General features: G+C 39.3%; 1 protein-coding gene across 4 annotated transcripts; it reads right to left on the bottom strand.

The window, feature by feature from the left end:
* Window positions 1–296: 296 nt before the first annotated feature.
* On the bottom strand, window positions 297–13700 carry ifih1 (interferon induced with helicase C domain 1). Of its 4 annotated transcripts, none has more exons than XM_077535986.1 (16): window positions 13148–13700; window positions 12840–13074; window positions 12597–12698; window positions 12391–12465; window positions 9847–10073; window positions 9213–9426; window positions 7403–7620; window positions 6074–6175; window positions 5866–5989; window positions 5557–5772; window positions 5075–5331; window positions 4846–4995; window positions 3919–4080; window positions 3639–3826; window positions 2406–2499; window positions 297–1419 (listed from the first exon to the last, which is right to left on the bottom strand). In XM_077535986.1, the coding sequence occupies exons 1-16, from the start codon at window positions 13586–13588 to the stop codon at window positions 1225–1227; spliced, it is 3000 nt and encodes a 999-aa protein (XP_077392112.1). In that variant the 5' UTR covers window positions 13589–13700; the 3' UTR covers window positions 297–1224. The 4 variants fall into 4 exon arrangements, with proteins under 4 accessions (XP_077392112.1, XP_077392113.1, XP_077392115.1 ...); XM_077535987.1 differs by having other exon boundaries at window positions 12442–12465; XM_077535989.1 differs by having other exon boundaries at window positions 12454–12465.
* Between the last annotated feature and the right edge of the window lie 1273 nt (window positions 13701–14973).

Genomic DNA, 14973 nt, shown 5'->3' with positions numbered 1-14973 from the left:
GTTTTCTCCGCTCAATTCGCTTTCCAGTTTCCTAGAAAATGAGGCAAGCCTCCATCAATCATTGTCATGAGCTTTCCATAAATATTTGTGGGCATAAACGTCAATACGTATGTTATCATCTTGCACGGCTCCCTTACAGTGATGCTAACCAGTAACCACTTATCTTCCAGCCTGTCAACATCCAGCCTTAACAAATACCACGCTAATTATTGATGATTTATTATGAACCCTCTGGTGCATCGCGGTTATAGTAGTGGGCAGCTGATTACTTTTTTGTGTGAAAAAAAACAAGTCGCTTTGATTAGACAAGGCAGCTTTATTTATATACGTAGTGCATCTCATATGCAATGTGCTTTACCTAATTAAAAGTGCAACACTTCAAATCCATCCCTTTCTTAAAACCCCCCCAAAAGAACTAAAGACATTTAAAAATGAAGTACAGAACCTACTAAAAGAACATTTTAGGTATTTGTATACCAGATATTCCATCAGACACCAACAACACCCAAATCTTGGGGAGCGAAAATGTGCCTGAGGTCAACGACCTCTGGTTTGATGTGTACCAGGGCTCTTTGCTAATACGAAGTTGAGGTGTCGCGTCTGCGCGTTGACATAAAACACAAACAGCACAAAGTGTAGTTTACTGCTTTGACGCTTGCTAGCTTTCATATCGCCTCGGATGTTGGTTAGCGTCAAGGAAAGCTTCACAGCTGTGGGCGCTGTCTCTTTATACTTATAGGACTAAATAATAGTCTTACAATGTTTTTCAAATTCTCCACAGATTTATCATAAAACTCAAATGAGTTAATTCTTTCATTTAGTTTCCATTGAGTGACACGACATGCCAGGAGTTTTGCATCCACAAACAGATTCGGTCAACAAACTGTTTGGACACGAGCAGGCACTTCTCGATGACATTCATGACACTCAAACACATTTCATTCTCACCTGGAAGAAGACAGGATGACCTGTTCCGATAAAACTAGAACTTCCTGTTCCTCTTTTGAATTGTAAACGACTCAAGGCAATTTGTGTGCTGCCATCTAGTGGTTATTACATCCCAATAGAGGAGAGTTACACCAAACTAGAGTACCGATCTGCGAACACACTGAATCGGCGATGGATCTAGAATGGAAAGGAAAGCAGTTTGAGCAAAGGAATCCCACTGAAGAGTTTGGTGTAATTGTTTCACGACTAAAAACGTGCAAAGTGTTGCAGTTCACTTCAGGCCTCTTCGTCATCGGAATCCTGAACCAAGTTGTTGGCGTGCTCGATATAGTCGAAATCCTGGAACTTGGTGGGAATCTCGTGCCACTTGGTGTATTTGCTGAACTTGTCTTCTTTGATCGTTACCACAAAGTTCTTCACATCCAGGCAGGGGCACTTGATTCCTCGGTACATCATCATCGTGCCCCATTTCTGCAAAACAAGGTTGGATGGGAGTTTTCGGAGCTGCTTGAGTCGGGTTTTTTCTTTCTTTTTTTTCTTTTTTTTTAAAATAACACTATATTTAAATTTGTTCAGAACGCAGAGTAGACTTCGGTAAAAGGTGTCAAATGCTGCTGCATGCTTGGAATGGGAAAAAATAGCACCATCTGGTGGATAAATGCAAAACTGAAGTGCATTTTTTGGGCTATTTTAAGGAACAGAGATGAAAATTCTGACAAATCACAGCAATAGTGTTTCAACACATCTTAAAAAAAAAAAGATGAATGGCACTAAATATCAGAAGGATCTCTAAAGTCAACTCATTTGCTCCCAAAAATGTATAAAAACGTTCTATTTTAAATATTGCCATAGTCCCAAAAACATATTTATACGTTTTTTTTGTTTTTTTTAAATATACTAGTAATAAATAATGCTTTGATGCAACCTCTGACCTGAAGAGGTCACTTAAAGAAATGGTAGTTATTACAAAAAATGGCCAGCAGGTGGCAGCAGAGTAAAACACATCAACCAGGGCCATGTTGCAACAAGCTCTTTTGCCCAGGTTTTAACAGGTTTGTGAATAATGGTGAATGGAGTATTCGAATGCCAATTGCTGCAAAACGGAAACAGATACAAACATACTTTTTTTTTTTTTTTTCCCCCCCGGTGAAAGAAGAGACTAATCTTTCATTTGGTAGGTTCCATGTTCTGATAGCAATAGAACACAATATTCTGTGGGCCTTGCAAAATGAGTAAAACAGCCGGGAGCGAAGGGGGTTGCTCCAGTGAAAATGGCTGGGAGTGAATGAGTTAAATGAGAGTTCATGCACACCATCAGGTCCGCAATGAACTGCATGGCATTTGTCAGGAATTCAAAACACTTGCTTGAGAGCACCTCAAATACAACATCTTTTCTTCAAGTTTGCTAAAAACACCTTTTCAAACAGGAAACAAAAAAAAAGTCAAATAGATTTTACCTCTCCACAGTTCTTGCATGCTATGGAGCCATTCGTTTCATATTCAAGAAGTCGTTCCTGAAGAGAAGGGTTTTCTTTCTCGAGGAAAAGTTCTCTGTAAAGAAATTGTACACATATCTAGGTCATCTCAGTGAGCTCTTAAATAATCTCGTAGTTTTTGTCTTTTGAAAAAATGGAAAATATTAAGAGTGTCACTATGTAGCCAGTAGACACGAGCCGATTACCGGTTTAAAAAGTCAAGGTTTCAGTAACCGCTACCACAGGCTATCACCACTCGTCTTTTTTGGGGGGGTCGACTAAGCAATATGATTGGCTGCTTGCAAAGTTGAGTAAATGTTACCTATGTTAAGCTAATTGACTCCAATTAAATTTTCCCCTTCCTTTCTGTGGAGGAGGGAGCGAGCAAGACAAGATACTTTAAACACAGATGCCTTTTTGCTCTGATGAATGTGCATTGTTCTAAAGAAATAAATACATAAACAAATAATTAAATAAATAAATAAAGACAAAACTAATTAAAAAAAAAAAAAGTGCCAGCTGATGGGACACTGACTTACCAAAAAGAATTATTTAAGCTTAATAAGATATTTTTTTTCTGTACTAAATATTCTAAATAAATTTAAAAAATATTTAATATTCTTTATTAAATATTATACAAAAATATAATTTAAATAATATTCTAAACGGGGCGGCACGGTAGTCGAGTGGTTAGCACGTCAGCTTCCCAGTTCTGAGGTCTCCGGTTCGAGTCCAGGCTCGGACCTTCCTGGGTGGAGTTTGCATGTTCTCCCCGTGCCCGCGTGGGTCTTCTCCGGGTACTCCGGTCTCCTCCCACATTCCAAAGACATGCATGGCAGGTTAATTGGGCGCTCCGAATTGTCCCTAGGTATGCGTGTGAGTGTGGATGGTTGTTCGTCTCCGTGTGCCCTGCGATTGGTTGGCAACCAGTCCAGGGTGTCCCCCGCCTACTGCCCAGAGCCAGCTGAGATAGGCGCCAGCAGCCCCCGCGACCCTTGTGAGGAATAAGCGGTCAAGAAAATGGATGGATGGATAATATTCTAAACAATTGAGAAAAACATTCTGTTTTTACTCACCCAAATTAATAGGTCATATTAGTGCTGTAATTTTAAGACTATAATAGTAATATTTGCTCACGTTGATCATACTGTCAGAATATCGGCTCACGCCATGTAACCACTTCAGGATCATTTGCAATTCCACAACAATTTCTACCTAAATTGTGGTGAAACGTTGACGTGGTGCATGCCTTCGATGATCTGGATGTCGTCACAAGTGCAGACAAACTTGGGGCATTTTCGGCAACTTAACTTCACCTCTGACGGAGGCTCAGGCTTCGTAGACTTCTTGTTTGTCATTTTTACCTTGTCCTCAAGAATTGCCTGTATTTGAAATCCTTCAATCTACAGTGAAAGGGGGTGGGGGTTTGGGGGGTAAACGTTATCTCATTGCGATGTCGGGGAGCGACAAATTAGTTAAAAGGAGACATCTGTACCTGTTTGTTATATTCCACAGGATCGAATGCTCGGATTCTAGCAATGGCTTTGGTCATTAAGTTCACGCGGTATTCATTGACACTTTCCTTCTCGGTCACCCCAGAGCCTTTCACCTCAATCACAATGTAAATGCTGTTCTTTGCTCGAGCTCTGCCTCGAGCCTGCAGAAGGTGACAAAATGGAGCTTTCTCAAGGCGACACATTTTACACAGTAACGAGTAAACAGTAAATATATATATATATATATATATATATATATATAAAATGCATATATTTGTGGAGACGGGGGTCAAGTTGTATTTTTTATTTCTTTTTTTTTGCATTTTAAAAATGTGCAGAATTTCACAAGTTACTTCATGTTAAAAATTTAGATGGCTCTTAATATGAAAAGAAAAACGCACTGAGCAGTCACCAATGTCTTAGAAATGCAATTATGCCATCTAGTGGCAGAAAATGACCTCAACACAAATAAATATCACACTTTTTTTTTTTTTTTTTTTTTACATACAGTAGGCCTACATCTTTTTAATTTTAACTCAATTTTATAAATAATTTTGGAATGAATATATCAGAGACTAAAAGATACAGACATATTTATTACTTTAACATATTTCCCACTTATGTTAACAAGAGAATGAAAGCTTAGAAAAAAATATTTTCTTGTACTTTTTGAAGATATAAAATTTGCGATTAATCATGTTGACTATTGAAGACATACAATTAATTACGATTAAAAACATGTAAATGCCTGACACCCCTAATATATATCTTTTTCATAGAGCACTTTATAGCTGCGTATTAGCTGACCAATTGGAAACATGTACATCTTAAACAAAATAGGTGACCCTAGATTGACCCTTGGGGAACCCCATAGCTCATAGCCACTTGGTCTGAATTTCAACAAAATACACGACAAGACCACTAACCTGTATCATGGCAATCTCATTGTTCACAAGGCCGTAGCAGATGATAAAGTTGCATGCCGGAACGTCCAAACCTTCCTGTACCACTGAGGTGGCAATCAGCAAGTTGACAGCACCGCTGCGGAATTTGTTCAACACATCCTTCTGCTCGGCCTGATTGATTCACACAAAACAGTTACAAATCAACAGGATTGGTGCGGTGCTCACGTTGTGCGACGTAATGTACTCTCACAGGCGTCATTGGTTTGACGACACTCTGGTTTCCACCTCCGATGACATACGACGCTTTCACGCCCACGTCGGCAAACTTGGGGTTCTCCTGAATCCAGTGACTGAGAGCGATGGCGCTTTGGCGCATTTTGGTGAAAATGATCCCCCTGGCCTCTTCCCTGGTGGTAAACTGCTGCAGAACATTTGTTTGTAGTTTTGACAAGCTGTCGTTTTCATATGATTGGTTCTCGGAAAGCGTCTCAAGTTCCTCCTTGTTGTCTGTAAGAAACGGTTTGTAAACAGTCGGTATGGACATGAAGATCTTGTAAAGTGTTTTATGTGCGGCTACCTTTGTAGAAATGCTTAATTCATTGCCAGCCCAGTTAATTTGCTCTTTAACGTCTATAGCCGTCAATGGCAGTGAATGATGAATCTCACATTATTGTCATTTTATGATGGGACCTTCTTAACTTTGTTACACTTGAGCAACAATTCCTCTGGTACCTTGAAATAAATTGAAGAGGACACGCTCAGTGTCCGTAATGTTTATGACGTGTTCGTCATCCGGGCTGTTTTTACTCTTCAACTCCTCATCGTGTTTTTTCTTCAGGAAATTGAAGGCATCGCGCATGCGAATGGTGTTGCTGACTATCAGCGCGTCGTTGTATCGTCGAAGGTGCTCCACGCAAATCCGCACATCCTGAGCTTCGTCTTTGGCGGCTAAAAATGAGTCACGGCGTTACCAGAGAGTGCAGAAGGGGGGAGGGGGGTGGGGGGTGTATTGGGGAAGCACAGAGATAGAGAGTTGCTCACCTTGTTGCTCGTACTGAACCACCCACTGCTCATAGGTCTGAGAGCCAAGCTCACAAGTGGGGCTCAGCTTGGCATAAATTTGAATAACGTTCATGATATTCTTGATGACATCACCAAACGGATTCTGTCAAATTGATGTGGTATGGCGCAAACATTAGGCTCGTAATTACACAGAAAAAAAAAATATATATATTTTTTGCTAACAAACCTTTTTTTTGTCTTGAACAAGAACAATCTTTTTGTCTGGCTCATTGCTATAATGGCCAAGATTCCCGGTCTGGATTTCAGAAGCATCCAAGTTGGCACAAATCTACAAAAGAATCACCGCGTTGGAGTGTAAATCATTTTGATTGATGGTATCTGAAGCACTATTATGCGCCAACATAAGCCAAAGAGGTGTTTTCAGTTTTGACTGGTATGTCAGTGAGGCACTTTATGGGTGCACATGTCAAGGTGGAACATTAGAAACAGCTCGTCGGACAAGGCACAGTTGAAGAACGACTAAAGTTTGTAAGTTAAAAGTTTGAATTCAACCAGTTTTCTGGATTAAAAAAACAAAAAACAAAAAAAAATCACACAAAACTTGCACAATATTATGCTTTTGCATATCTTGGAGGAATTGTGAAAACAAATCTACATATCTATAACGTAAGCAAGATAATGAACTGTAACAGTCGTTACTTACTCTACCCGTATGGCACAAATCAGCAAATTAATTTCCGGTTAGCCTCATCCATTTCAAATGGACAGAAAAATGTGAGTGCTTTAGCTACCAAAAATAAGTAAGTTTAATATGAGGTCTGCACTAGGTGGCTCAAAAGAGCATTCCTGTGTGCTTCTTTGACCCAATCGAGTTACTACAATAGCGAAATTGTCTTCATGTCATTTCTTGCCCTTTTGACACTCCACACAAATTTATGATATGGAAAACAAGTTAATATAAGTATTCTTCTCTTGCGCTGTTGAACTATCAAAACATATGTTGCCACTGGTGTAGTTCTTCCATTTAAATTCCAAAGCCAGAAGGTGACGCTGCAGACCCGTCCGTGCTTGTTAGCTAGCAAGCTAGCTGCTGGCTAGCGCCACTTGCCATGATTTGGAAATGACGAAAATATGAACATTTATTTTCGTGGCGAAAAATGTAGGAACGTGTAGGCATAAGAAAGTTGCTAGTTGAAGTCACTTTATTTTAGATGAACTAACATTTTTCAACAGCATGTGGTACATTTGGGAGCAGAGACAAAGATTGATTTTTTTATTATTATTTTTTCTCCATGATTTTCAAGCCTCATTTTATATACCTGTTTTTTTTTTTTTTTGTCATTCCGAATTTGGCAGGGTTTTTAACAACACTTCTCTCAAGTTCTCTGTGGTATGGCATTAATTTTCACTTTCCAAGGAAAAGAAACATTTAATCTAGATATTTGCACATCTCATTAAAATGTGAGATCATCTAAACAAGAACGTTTTTTTCTTTCTTATTAGACAATGAATTGTCCTTTTGTGACATTATTTTATTTATTTGTTTTGTCCTTACCTGCAAAATGTTTTTCTCTGCTTTCTTCAGATTGGTGGCGTCGCCTACCCCGAGTGAGGCAGTCATCCCCAGGATCTGAGGCAGCGGCACCGTCTCCTTCTGCTCCTTTTTCAATCTCTTGTTCCGGTTCTTTTGCTTCAAGTAACGCATCATCACTCGGTTGTAAACTTCACCCTTCTTAGTGTGATGGCACTCGTCTATTATAATCAGGGTGATATCTGGGAATAAAAGACAAAAGAAAAACAAACAAACACAGAAATGAATGCATTCAGAATGCTAAAGACCATTTTCATTTTTGGAAATAATAAATGCCAGGATACTTTCAGGTGGTAGAAAATTAATTGCCTATCAGTTGTAGCCACAATGAAAACATATCCTCGGAGGAAACAACGAGCGGCGGCTTGATGTTTTGTAGGTGATAGATGTTCTCATGTGAATTTCGTCAGCCACACACTGTTGGCTTTAACAAGCGAGGGAAGTGGATACCAGCAGGAGAGAAAAAAAAAAGGATTAAAAATAAACAAATAAATAGAAGAGCACAAGCTTTCAGGCGTTTTGACAAACAGCATATGTTCCACTTAGGTGGCTATTCCACCTTGGACTGTTGAGTGCCAACAAAAGCCAGAAGACTTTGACAAGATCCTGTCAGGTATCGTCATGGGAGGGGCTTTGCGTCCTCTGGGTGGCTAAATATATCCATTTTTGCACTTTTGAGTCTGGACACATTTTAGGTAAATGTTTTACTGAATGTAGTGGATCGAATTCTGTTTTGTACCAACCAAATTTGCTGTAATAAGATGAATGAGACAAAGGAAAGTCTTACTAACTCAATTGTAGATTGATTCAAATGCTCCATGGGCCTTACGGGACATCTTGTTGAGTAGTACAGTTTTCTCTCTAGATTTCTCATTAGCATCATCAATGCGTTGCTCTTTTTAGCATCAAATAGCTTTTCAGCAATAAAGTTACATTCATGATAAAGTAGTGATGGCGCGGTAGGGTTTACAGAGGTTACATTACATTTATGGATTATGGAATGTGTGCATGTCTGGATACAAATGCCCGAGAAGGGGACAGAGGTACAGTGTGTGCATTTAGGCTATATGCTAACAAATTCATGCTACTTACAGCGTCCTGTATGAAAACATACGTTCTGGTGTTTACAGTGCAATTCTGAAAAGAAGATTGTCTCAACCTTCAAGACATCCGGTACAAATTTAAGGACAGTACACACATTCATTTATGTCCTAAAATTAACACAACAATTGCCAGCTAAGAAACTTCTCATGACTCGGCAAACATCAACGGCTAACGTAGCACTGTGACTAGCTAGAGCACAACTTTTACATTTTATAATTCAGTGTTCATCTATAGCTATTTTTTTTTTCCATTTTAGAGACGCCACCCAACTAAGGTGGTGACGATGTAGTTTAGCTACTTTTGTCATTTTGTTGTAGCTTAGCTAGCTACATTTGTTTCATTGTTAGCATCAGCGTGGTTAAGCTCCATTCAATGTAAAATAGCTGAGTTAGCTTACTGCATTTTCCAACTAAGGTGTAACATTTGTTTCCCCCTCAAGAGTCATGCAAAAGTAAATTCAGAGATGCTGTAATTGTTTTGTTGAACAAATCTTATCACATAGCAAAGCATATGTTATTTAAAAAATTGGGGAATGCCCAGTGACATACCGTGCATTGGCTTTCTCGTTTGTTAAACAGCTGCCTCACAATCCTACTTTGAGATTAAAATTGTGGAATTCCTTACACAACAGCGGAGGCAAGCTCATTAAGACAGCAGTTTCAAATCCTACCCTTCAGATGCACTCCCTCGTCCTCTCCTTTGACCGATGACCTCTCCAAGTAATTTTCCAGAATCTGGGCTGTGCAAATGATGACGTCGTTTTTCTTCACAATCTCTGTGAAAGTGATTTTGAGCTCGGATTTTCCACTGACTCGCTCCACTTTGTACGCGTGCTTCAGAAAGCGATGGAACTCTGTGGCATAATGCTGCTCAACCAGAGGAACCTGTGGACCGCCAAGAAAAAGGACATTTTTTTGCAAGTTTCAACAAGAGTCTTAAAAACAAAATGAAGATGATTCACATTTTCATTTGGTTAGCAAGAAAGGAAGTGGAATTGCATACAAACACAATTCCCAAGGTGGTTTGTGAGTGAGAAAGCTATTCATCTGAAAAGGACAAAGTAGGGATTTTCTTCAATCATTTTTTCCAAAGTACAACACTTCCCACACATGCCAGACAGGAAAAGCGTGCAGGGAAACCTTACGGCATGTCATTTGTGGTCAGCTGACCCACATGTGCGCACCGACTGAAAGATTGAATGTTTTCTTTGGATAGGAGAATAGGAGGGGAAAGTGGGTCAATGATATAATGTTGTGAAGATGGAAATGGAATATTCGATACTTCAATATACAATATTTTCATACCATGTTCACCAGGATGATCACTTTGCCTGCTTTGCCCTCCGCCCGCCTGTGGTCCAGATGCTCACGGGTAATATAAACCGCTACCCGGGTTTTACCGCTTCCGGTCGGGAGGCAAATGATAATGTTTTTCCCCTCCAAGGCAGGTTTTGCCACGTCCATCTGATAGTCTCGAAGAACAATATCAGCATCATCGGGGCCTCCAGCAGCTGGGCCCGGGTCAGGCAGGTCTGTCATGCAGACAGACGCAATCATTTGGTCAATATTTACAGGCATAATAAATGCTCAGAAAAAACATGCAATTGTTTTGTTTTGATCAGATTGCTGCCTCCTTGCCACGTTGGAAAGATTAAAGTCAAGTGTAAAATGAATGTTTAAAAATGTGTGCTCTCAAATGCTGCGGCCGTGTCCACTGATAACGCAACTGTCAACTATCAATCAGATAGCAATTCTGTGGCCTAAAGAAATTATATTACTTCATCAAGCATCTTTCTTGCCTACACATAACCACATGTTTGAGCTGTGAAAAAAATTACACTGTATCTCACCATGTCATTTCAGGGCCTTCTCATTCCGAAACGACGAGGCGCTCTAAAGCGGCCACGCCAGCATGAAGTCCCTGCCCACGTGTTGGTTGTCACCTAATACTTTAAATTTACCAGTATTTTTTTTTTTTTACCTCACTTTTACACTTTCTCACCATGATGACATGGCTGACAACGAGGCGCTCTAAAGCCCCTATTCAAACGATGGCTATCAAGTCGGACTTGGACTAAGGAGAAATGCATTTACGCAGAGCTAGCTAGCTAACTCTGTCACAATAAAGTCCCTGTGAGCCACACCCCAAAAATCCGATAAAATTAATTGAAGTACTATATAGTACTTGGTCAAGTATCTTCAAACAATGCATCTATAAACACATTTCTGTATTCACTTTAAAGAGTCTTTCATTCTGCAAACAGGAAGAAAATATGTAACAAAGTAATATTTAGAGAAAGTTAAAAAGTGTGTTGAGGATTTTACATCATAAATTAAGCTGTGAAAGTGCATTTTGGATTAATTTCTTTTTTTGCTATTATTAAGAAATTAGCCACTTTAATCGTTATTCAAAAGTAAAATTTCATCGAGTAACTGTGTAAAAAAAAAAAATCTGATTGGGGGGGGAGACCGAACTGACATTATTATTTTTGTTTTATTCTTACACAGTTTGGTTTGGAATCACTGTCCTAAATGAAAGCACATTGCGGGTATGTCAAATACGGAGCACTCCTGAGACGCACCACTTGTCCATATACACCTTTGATGTGCACCAAAGCATGTCAATGTGTAGAACAGATGTTGCCTAAGCACAAATACGAAGGCTTTCACTATTCCAGGACGTTCGACACAAGCACCTCAAATGTTCCAGCAAAAGTGAGGCACCGCATTTTTCTGCAAAGCTTCCCATCTGCATGTGATTAATTAATGGAATCGATCGGGATTGTATGACTTCATCGCAATTTCATAATGTTGCCATGTAGTCAGATGGTTGTAATTCTTCTGCTTTGTTAAGTCGACGGTGGATAGCGAATGCAACTTGTGCCACGCACGACTTGTTCTCTTTCAGCTCGAAATGTTCACAAACAGGTTTGCGGCTGAGTCTAATTGAACTTGTCCATTCAGAAATGCCATTTAGCTGCTTGTTAGAGAACAAATTGTACAAAAATTACACAGCAAAAATGTAAGTGTTAAAATTTCAGGGTTAAATTTTTTGGGAGTTGATTTTAATTCCTGAACTGTAATTTTTAACATTTCAGAGGTAAATGGTGTCCAGAGTATGTGCTATTTTACAGAATTGGTCACCTAGTATTAGATCAGGAGTGATTTAATATTATTAATATTATTATTAATGACTTGTTTTGAGGGCTAAAAAATACAACACTATATGGAGTAATGTAGCGTAAAATCAACACTGACCATTGTTGGAATTAGTGTTAAATTTCCTAGACACTTTTGAAGCATTAAATTTAACTTTGTATGTGTTGAAATAATACTGCCGATTTTGCTGTGTACAGAAAAAAAAACAAAAAAAAACAAAAACAAACATGTTGGACATGTTTATAGAAGGTCAAATTATGTTCAGGTTTTTAGGTTTTGCATTTTTCACCCCTTTTAGGTTCAACCTGAAATTTCATCCGAAAGTCCACACTAGCCCCAACATTTTTTGGACTAAAAAGTGAAGGCATGATATTGGCAGCAGTAATATATAAAATAATCTTCCAATGGGCAGTAATCTATCGATATTGAGCCAACATATGCTTTTCATTTGATGTGCTGACGCTGTGTGCTTCATCACTTACACACATGAAACATTATTTGCTAGTAGTAGAGACCACCGGAATATTTAGCTCTCCCAGAAAGTCTACATTGGTTACTGTTCACAAAACCAATTTACAGTCTAACTACTTTGATTTTGGTTCATGTGTGTGGGCAAACAAACACCCAGTATAGGTTGTGTATTTAATTAAAAACCTTGCAGTCGAGGAAGTGAGTGTGAATTGTTCCCACCTGGTGGTAAGTGTTCTAAACTGCCGTTTAACTGTTGTGCGGCGTCTTCACCTGAACATTCACCTTGGTACAGGTCTGAGGAGATGACATAGCAGACGCGAGTGAGGAAGTTATTATATTTATATTGACTGCCAGCCCAGTTGAAATGGATCTACTTGGACTTCTACAGCTGTCAATGGCGGTGAAAGAGTTTTAAAGAGGGTTACCTGTGACGTCATCTTCATCAGCGTCCTCGTGATCCAAACGCTGACATGTAGAACTTTCTGGACTCTCCTTCACCGGGTCACTATTTGTAGTTTCATCTTTTACTAAGGAAGATAAAAGTCACATTAAAATGATATGGTAAAAGAGCCATTTGCCCAGTTATGGTTCGCTTTTAGTGTTGGGCGTTTTTTCTTCACGGTTTACTATACAGTATTAGGTGATGCGTGCGCACTCCTAGTGGTTACCTGCGGCATCGCAGCTCGAGGACCCTCCCATCAGTTCGTATAATTTCTTGTGTTTAGTGTCAAGCAGAATTTGGACAAAATCAGAGTACCATCCAGGTGGGCACCTGACTATTGTTTTCAGAAGTTCACGAGCCGCATCTCTGGATCCTTGATTGTTTGCTATGTGATGGATCTGGAGGATGAACAAGGATGATGGCGTGTTTGTCTGCCATCTTGTGGTTATGACTGAAACTCGCTGTTTTTTTATTATTATTATTAAAAGTCACACAGTGCAATCACAAAAAAATAAAATTACAAAGTGTACTCACTTTGTCTTTGTCATCCTGGGTGATGAGCTTGCGTGAAAAACAGCACGTGCACACCTCTTCCGTGCTCATGTCCACCAGACTGGGCACCAGGATGTCAATCATTCGCATGCAGTAGTCGTTTTCAGCCTCCACTTCGGGCTCGGGCAGTTTTCCCTGCACGTAGTTCGCCGCTTGACGACATTTCGCGTTGGACAAGGCGTCCACGAAGGCCTGGAAGAAGCCCTCCGGCTGCGGATCGCGCAGGACGGCGTCGAGCAGCAAGTCCACCGCCGCCGAGTTGCCGTCGGTCGTGGCCCTTTGTCGGATACGTTCCTTCTGCTCGGGTTCGAGGAAGTGAAGATGGTCCAGAACAGGCACCACCGCCACGTACGTCCGGAGCCTCGGCCGAAAGCTTTCGATAAGATTCTTTTTGGTAATTAGGTCGATCCCGTCGGCCTCCATAGTTAAGCCTCCTCACCCTAAAAGCGGATCCAGTTCAAGTGTTTCTTTTCTGACAAAACGAAAGTAAAATGTATCACTTTCGTTTTGCCACAGTTCAGCAACCAGTACCTTATTCGGCCGTGTGATGGCAGTATTGCACAGTAGACGTTCACGCAATGTAAACTACTGTAACTTTCAGCATAGTAAAGTACTCACACTGTGCTTTTGTAATGTGCTAAAGTAGTTGTGTGTTTTTTTTTAAACTGTCAATTACATTACATTACATTACCCGTTTTGATACCCCCTCTTTTTTAATTGCATAGTGACAACAATGGAAATCCTATATATTCACCATATTCATAGATGATTTTTTTGTATTTTAGAAAAATATCTATCTATCTATCTATCTATCTATCTATCTATCAACGCTACATTAGTTAATATCGATGCTTGCTTTACAGTGGCGCTTAAAGTCAGAACAGACCCAAATACAGAATTCCTTAAATACAGTATTTATAAAGGATTTGTCTGTTGCTTACATGCCATTAAAGCATTTACTGAAAAAAAAAAAAAAAAGTCATTCGCTCCAGTTTTTTTAAGTGTCTCCTTTTATTGCCTCTCCCAGTTTGAAAACAAACATGCTACTTTTTAAAATAATTAAGAGTAGCAGTAAAAAAAATAGATTTTTTTTTTTAAACATCTGGCAATATGACAATCTTCATTTTTAGTTTCTAGCAATATTTTAATGTACGTCACCAAAATTGTGCTGGGAAATAAAAGGACTTATTGATATGTCAAGAATATGTAGTCTGACGTAGCATTTGTATTTACGGTATAGGCACGAGACCCTATTTGGGGGCTGTTTATGTGCAAACACTAACTTTCTATCTGGTAAAAGAGACAAGTGTGCTGACATCATTATAATATGTGCTACTTTGGGCTAGCAAGTGGTGCAAAAACAATGACTATACAGATTAAAAAAACAAACAAAACAAAACATGCTTTTGTCTACAAATGATAGTGTCATGTACAGTCGGTGCACACCAGTGACCTAAGTAATAATGCACATTGTATAAAGAGGATTATTACAGTATTGTGGATACTGTAAACTGCAGTGCAATTGTCCGTAACCCCTGAGTCACACTTCAGAGAAGACAGGCATACAGCCAAGGATACAGAAACAGTTCTCATACCTCCGTGTAAATGCTGTATTACACCGATAACGTGCAAAAAAAATAAATAAAAAATACTTGGATGGGCTTACAAATTCTGGTTAAGTGTCATCCAAATGAATTAGAACCAAAATTATTATTATTATTATTATTATTATTATTTTTCTTTCTTTGTGACTCGTAGTACAGCATGCAAAAGTTTGGTTCTGTTATTGTATGCTAAATATGAGAAGA

Source organism: Festucalex cinctus, chromosome 11 (genome assembly GCF_051991245.1).
Source record: "Festucalex cinctus isolate MCC-2025b chromosome 11, RoL_Fcin_1.0, whole genome shotgun sequence".
NCBI lineage: Eukaryota > Metazoa > Chordata > Actinopteri > Syngnathiformes > Syngnathidae > Festucalex > Festucalex cinctus.
Note: the sequence above shows the minus strand (reverse complement) of the source record. Positions and strands in the feature narration are given on the sequence as shown.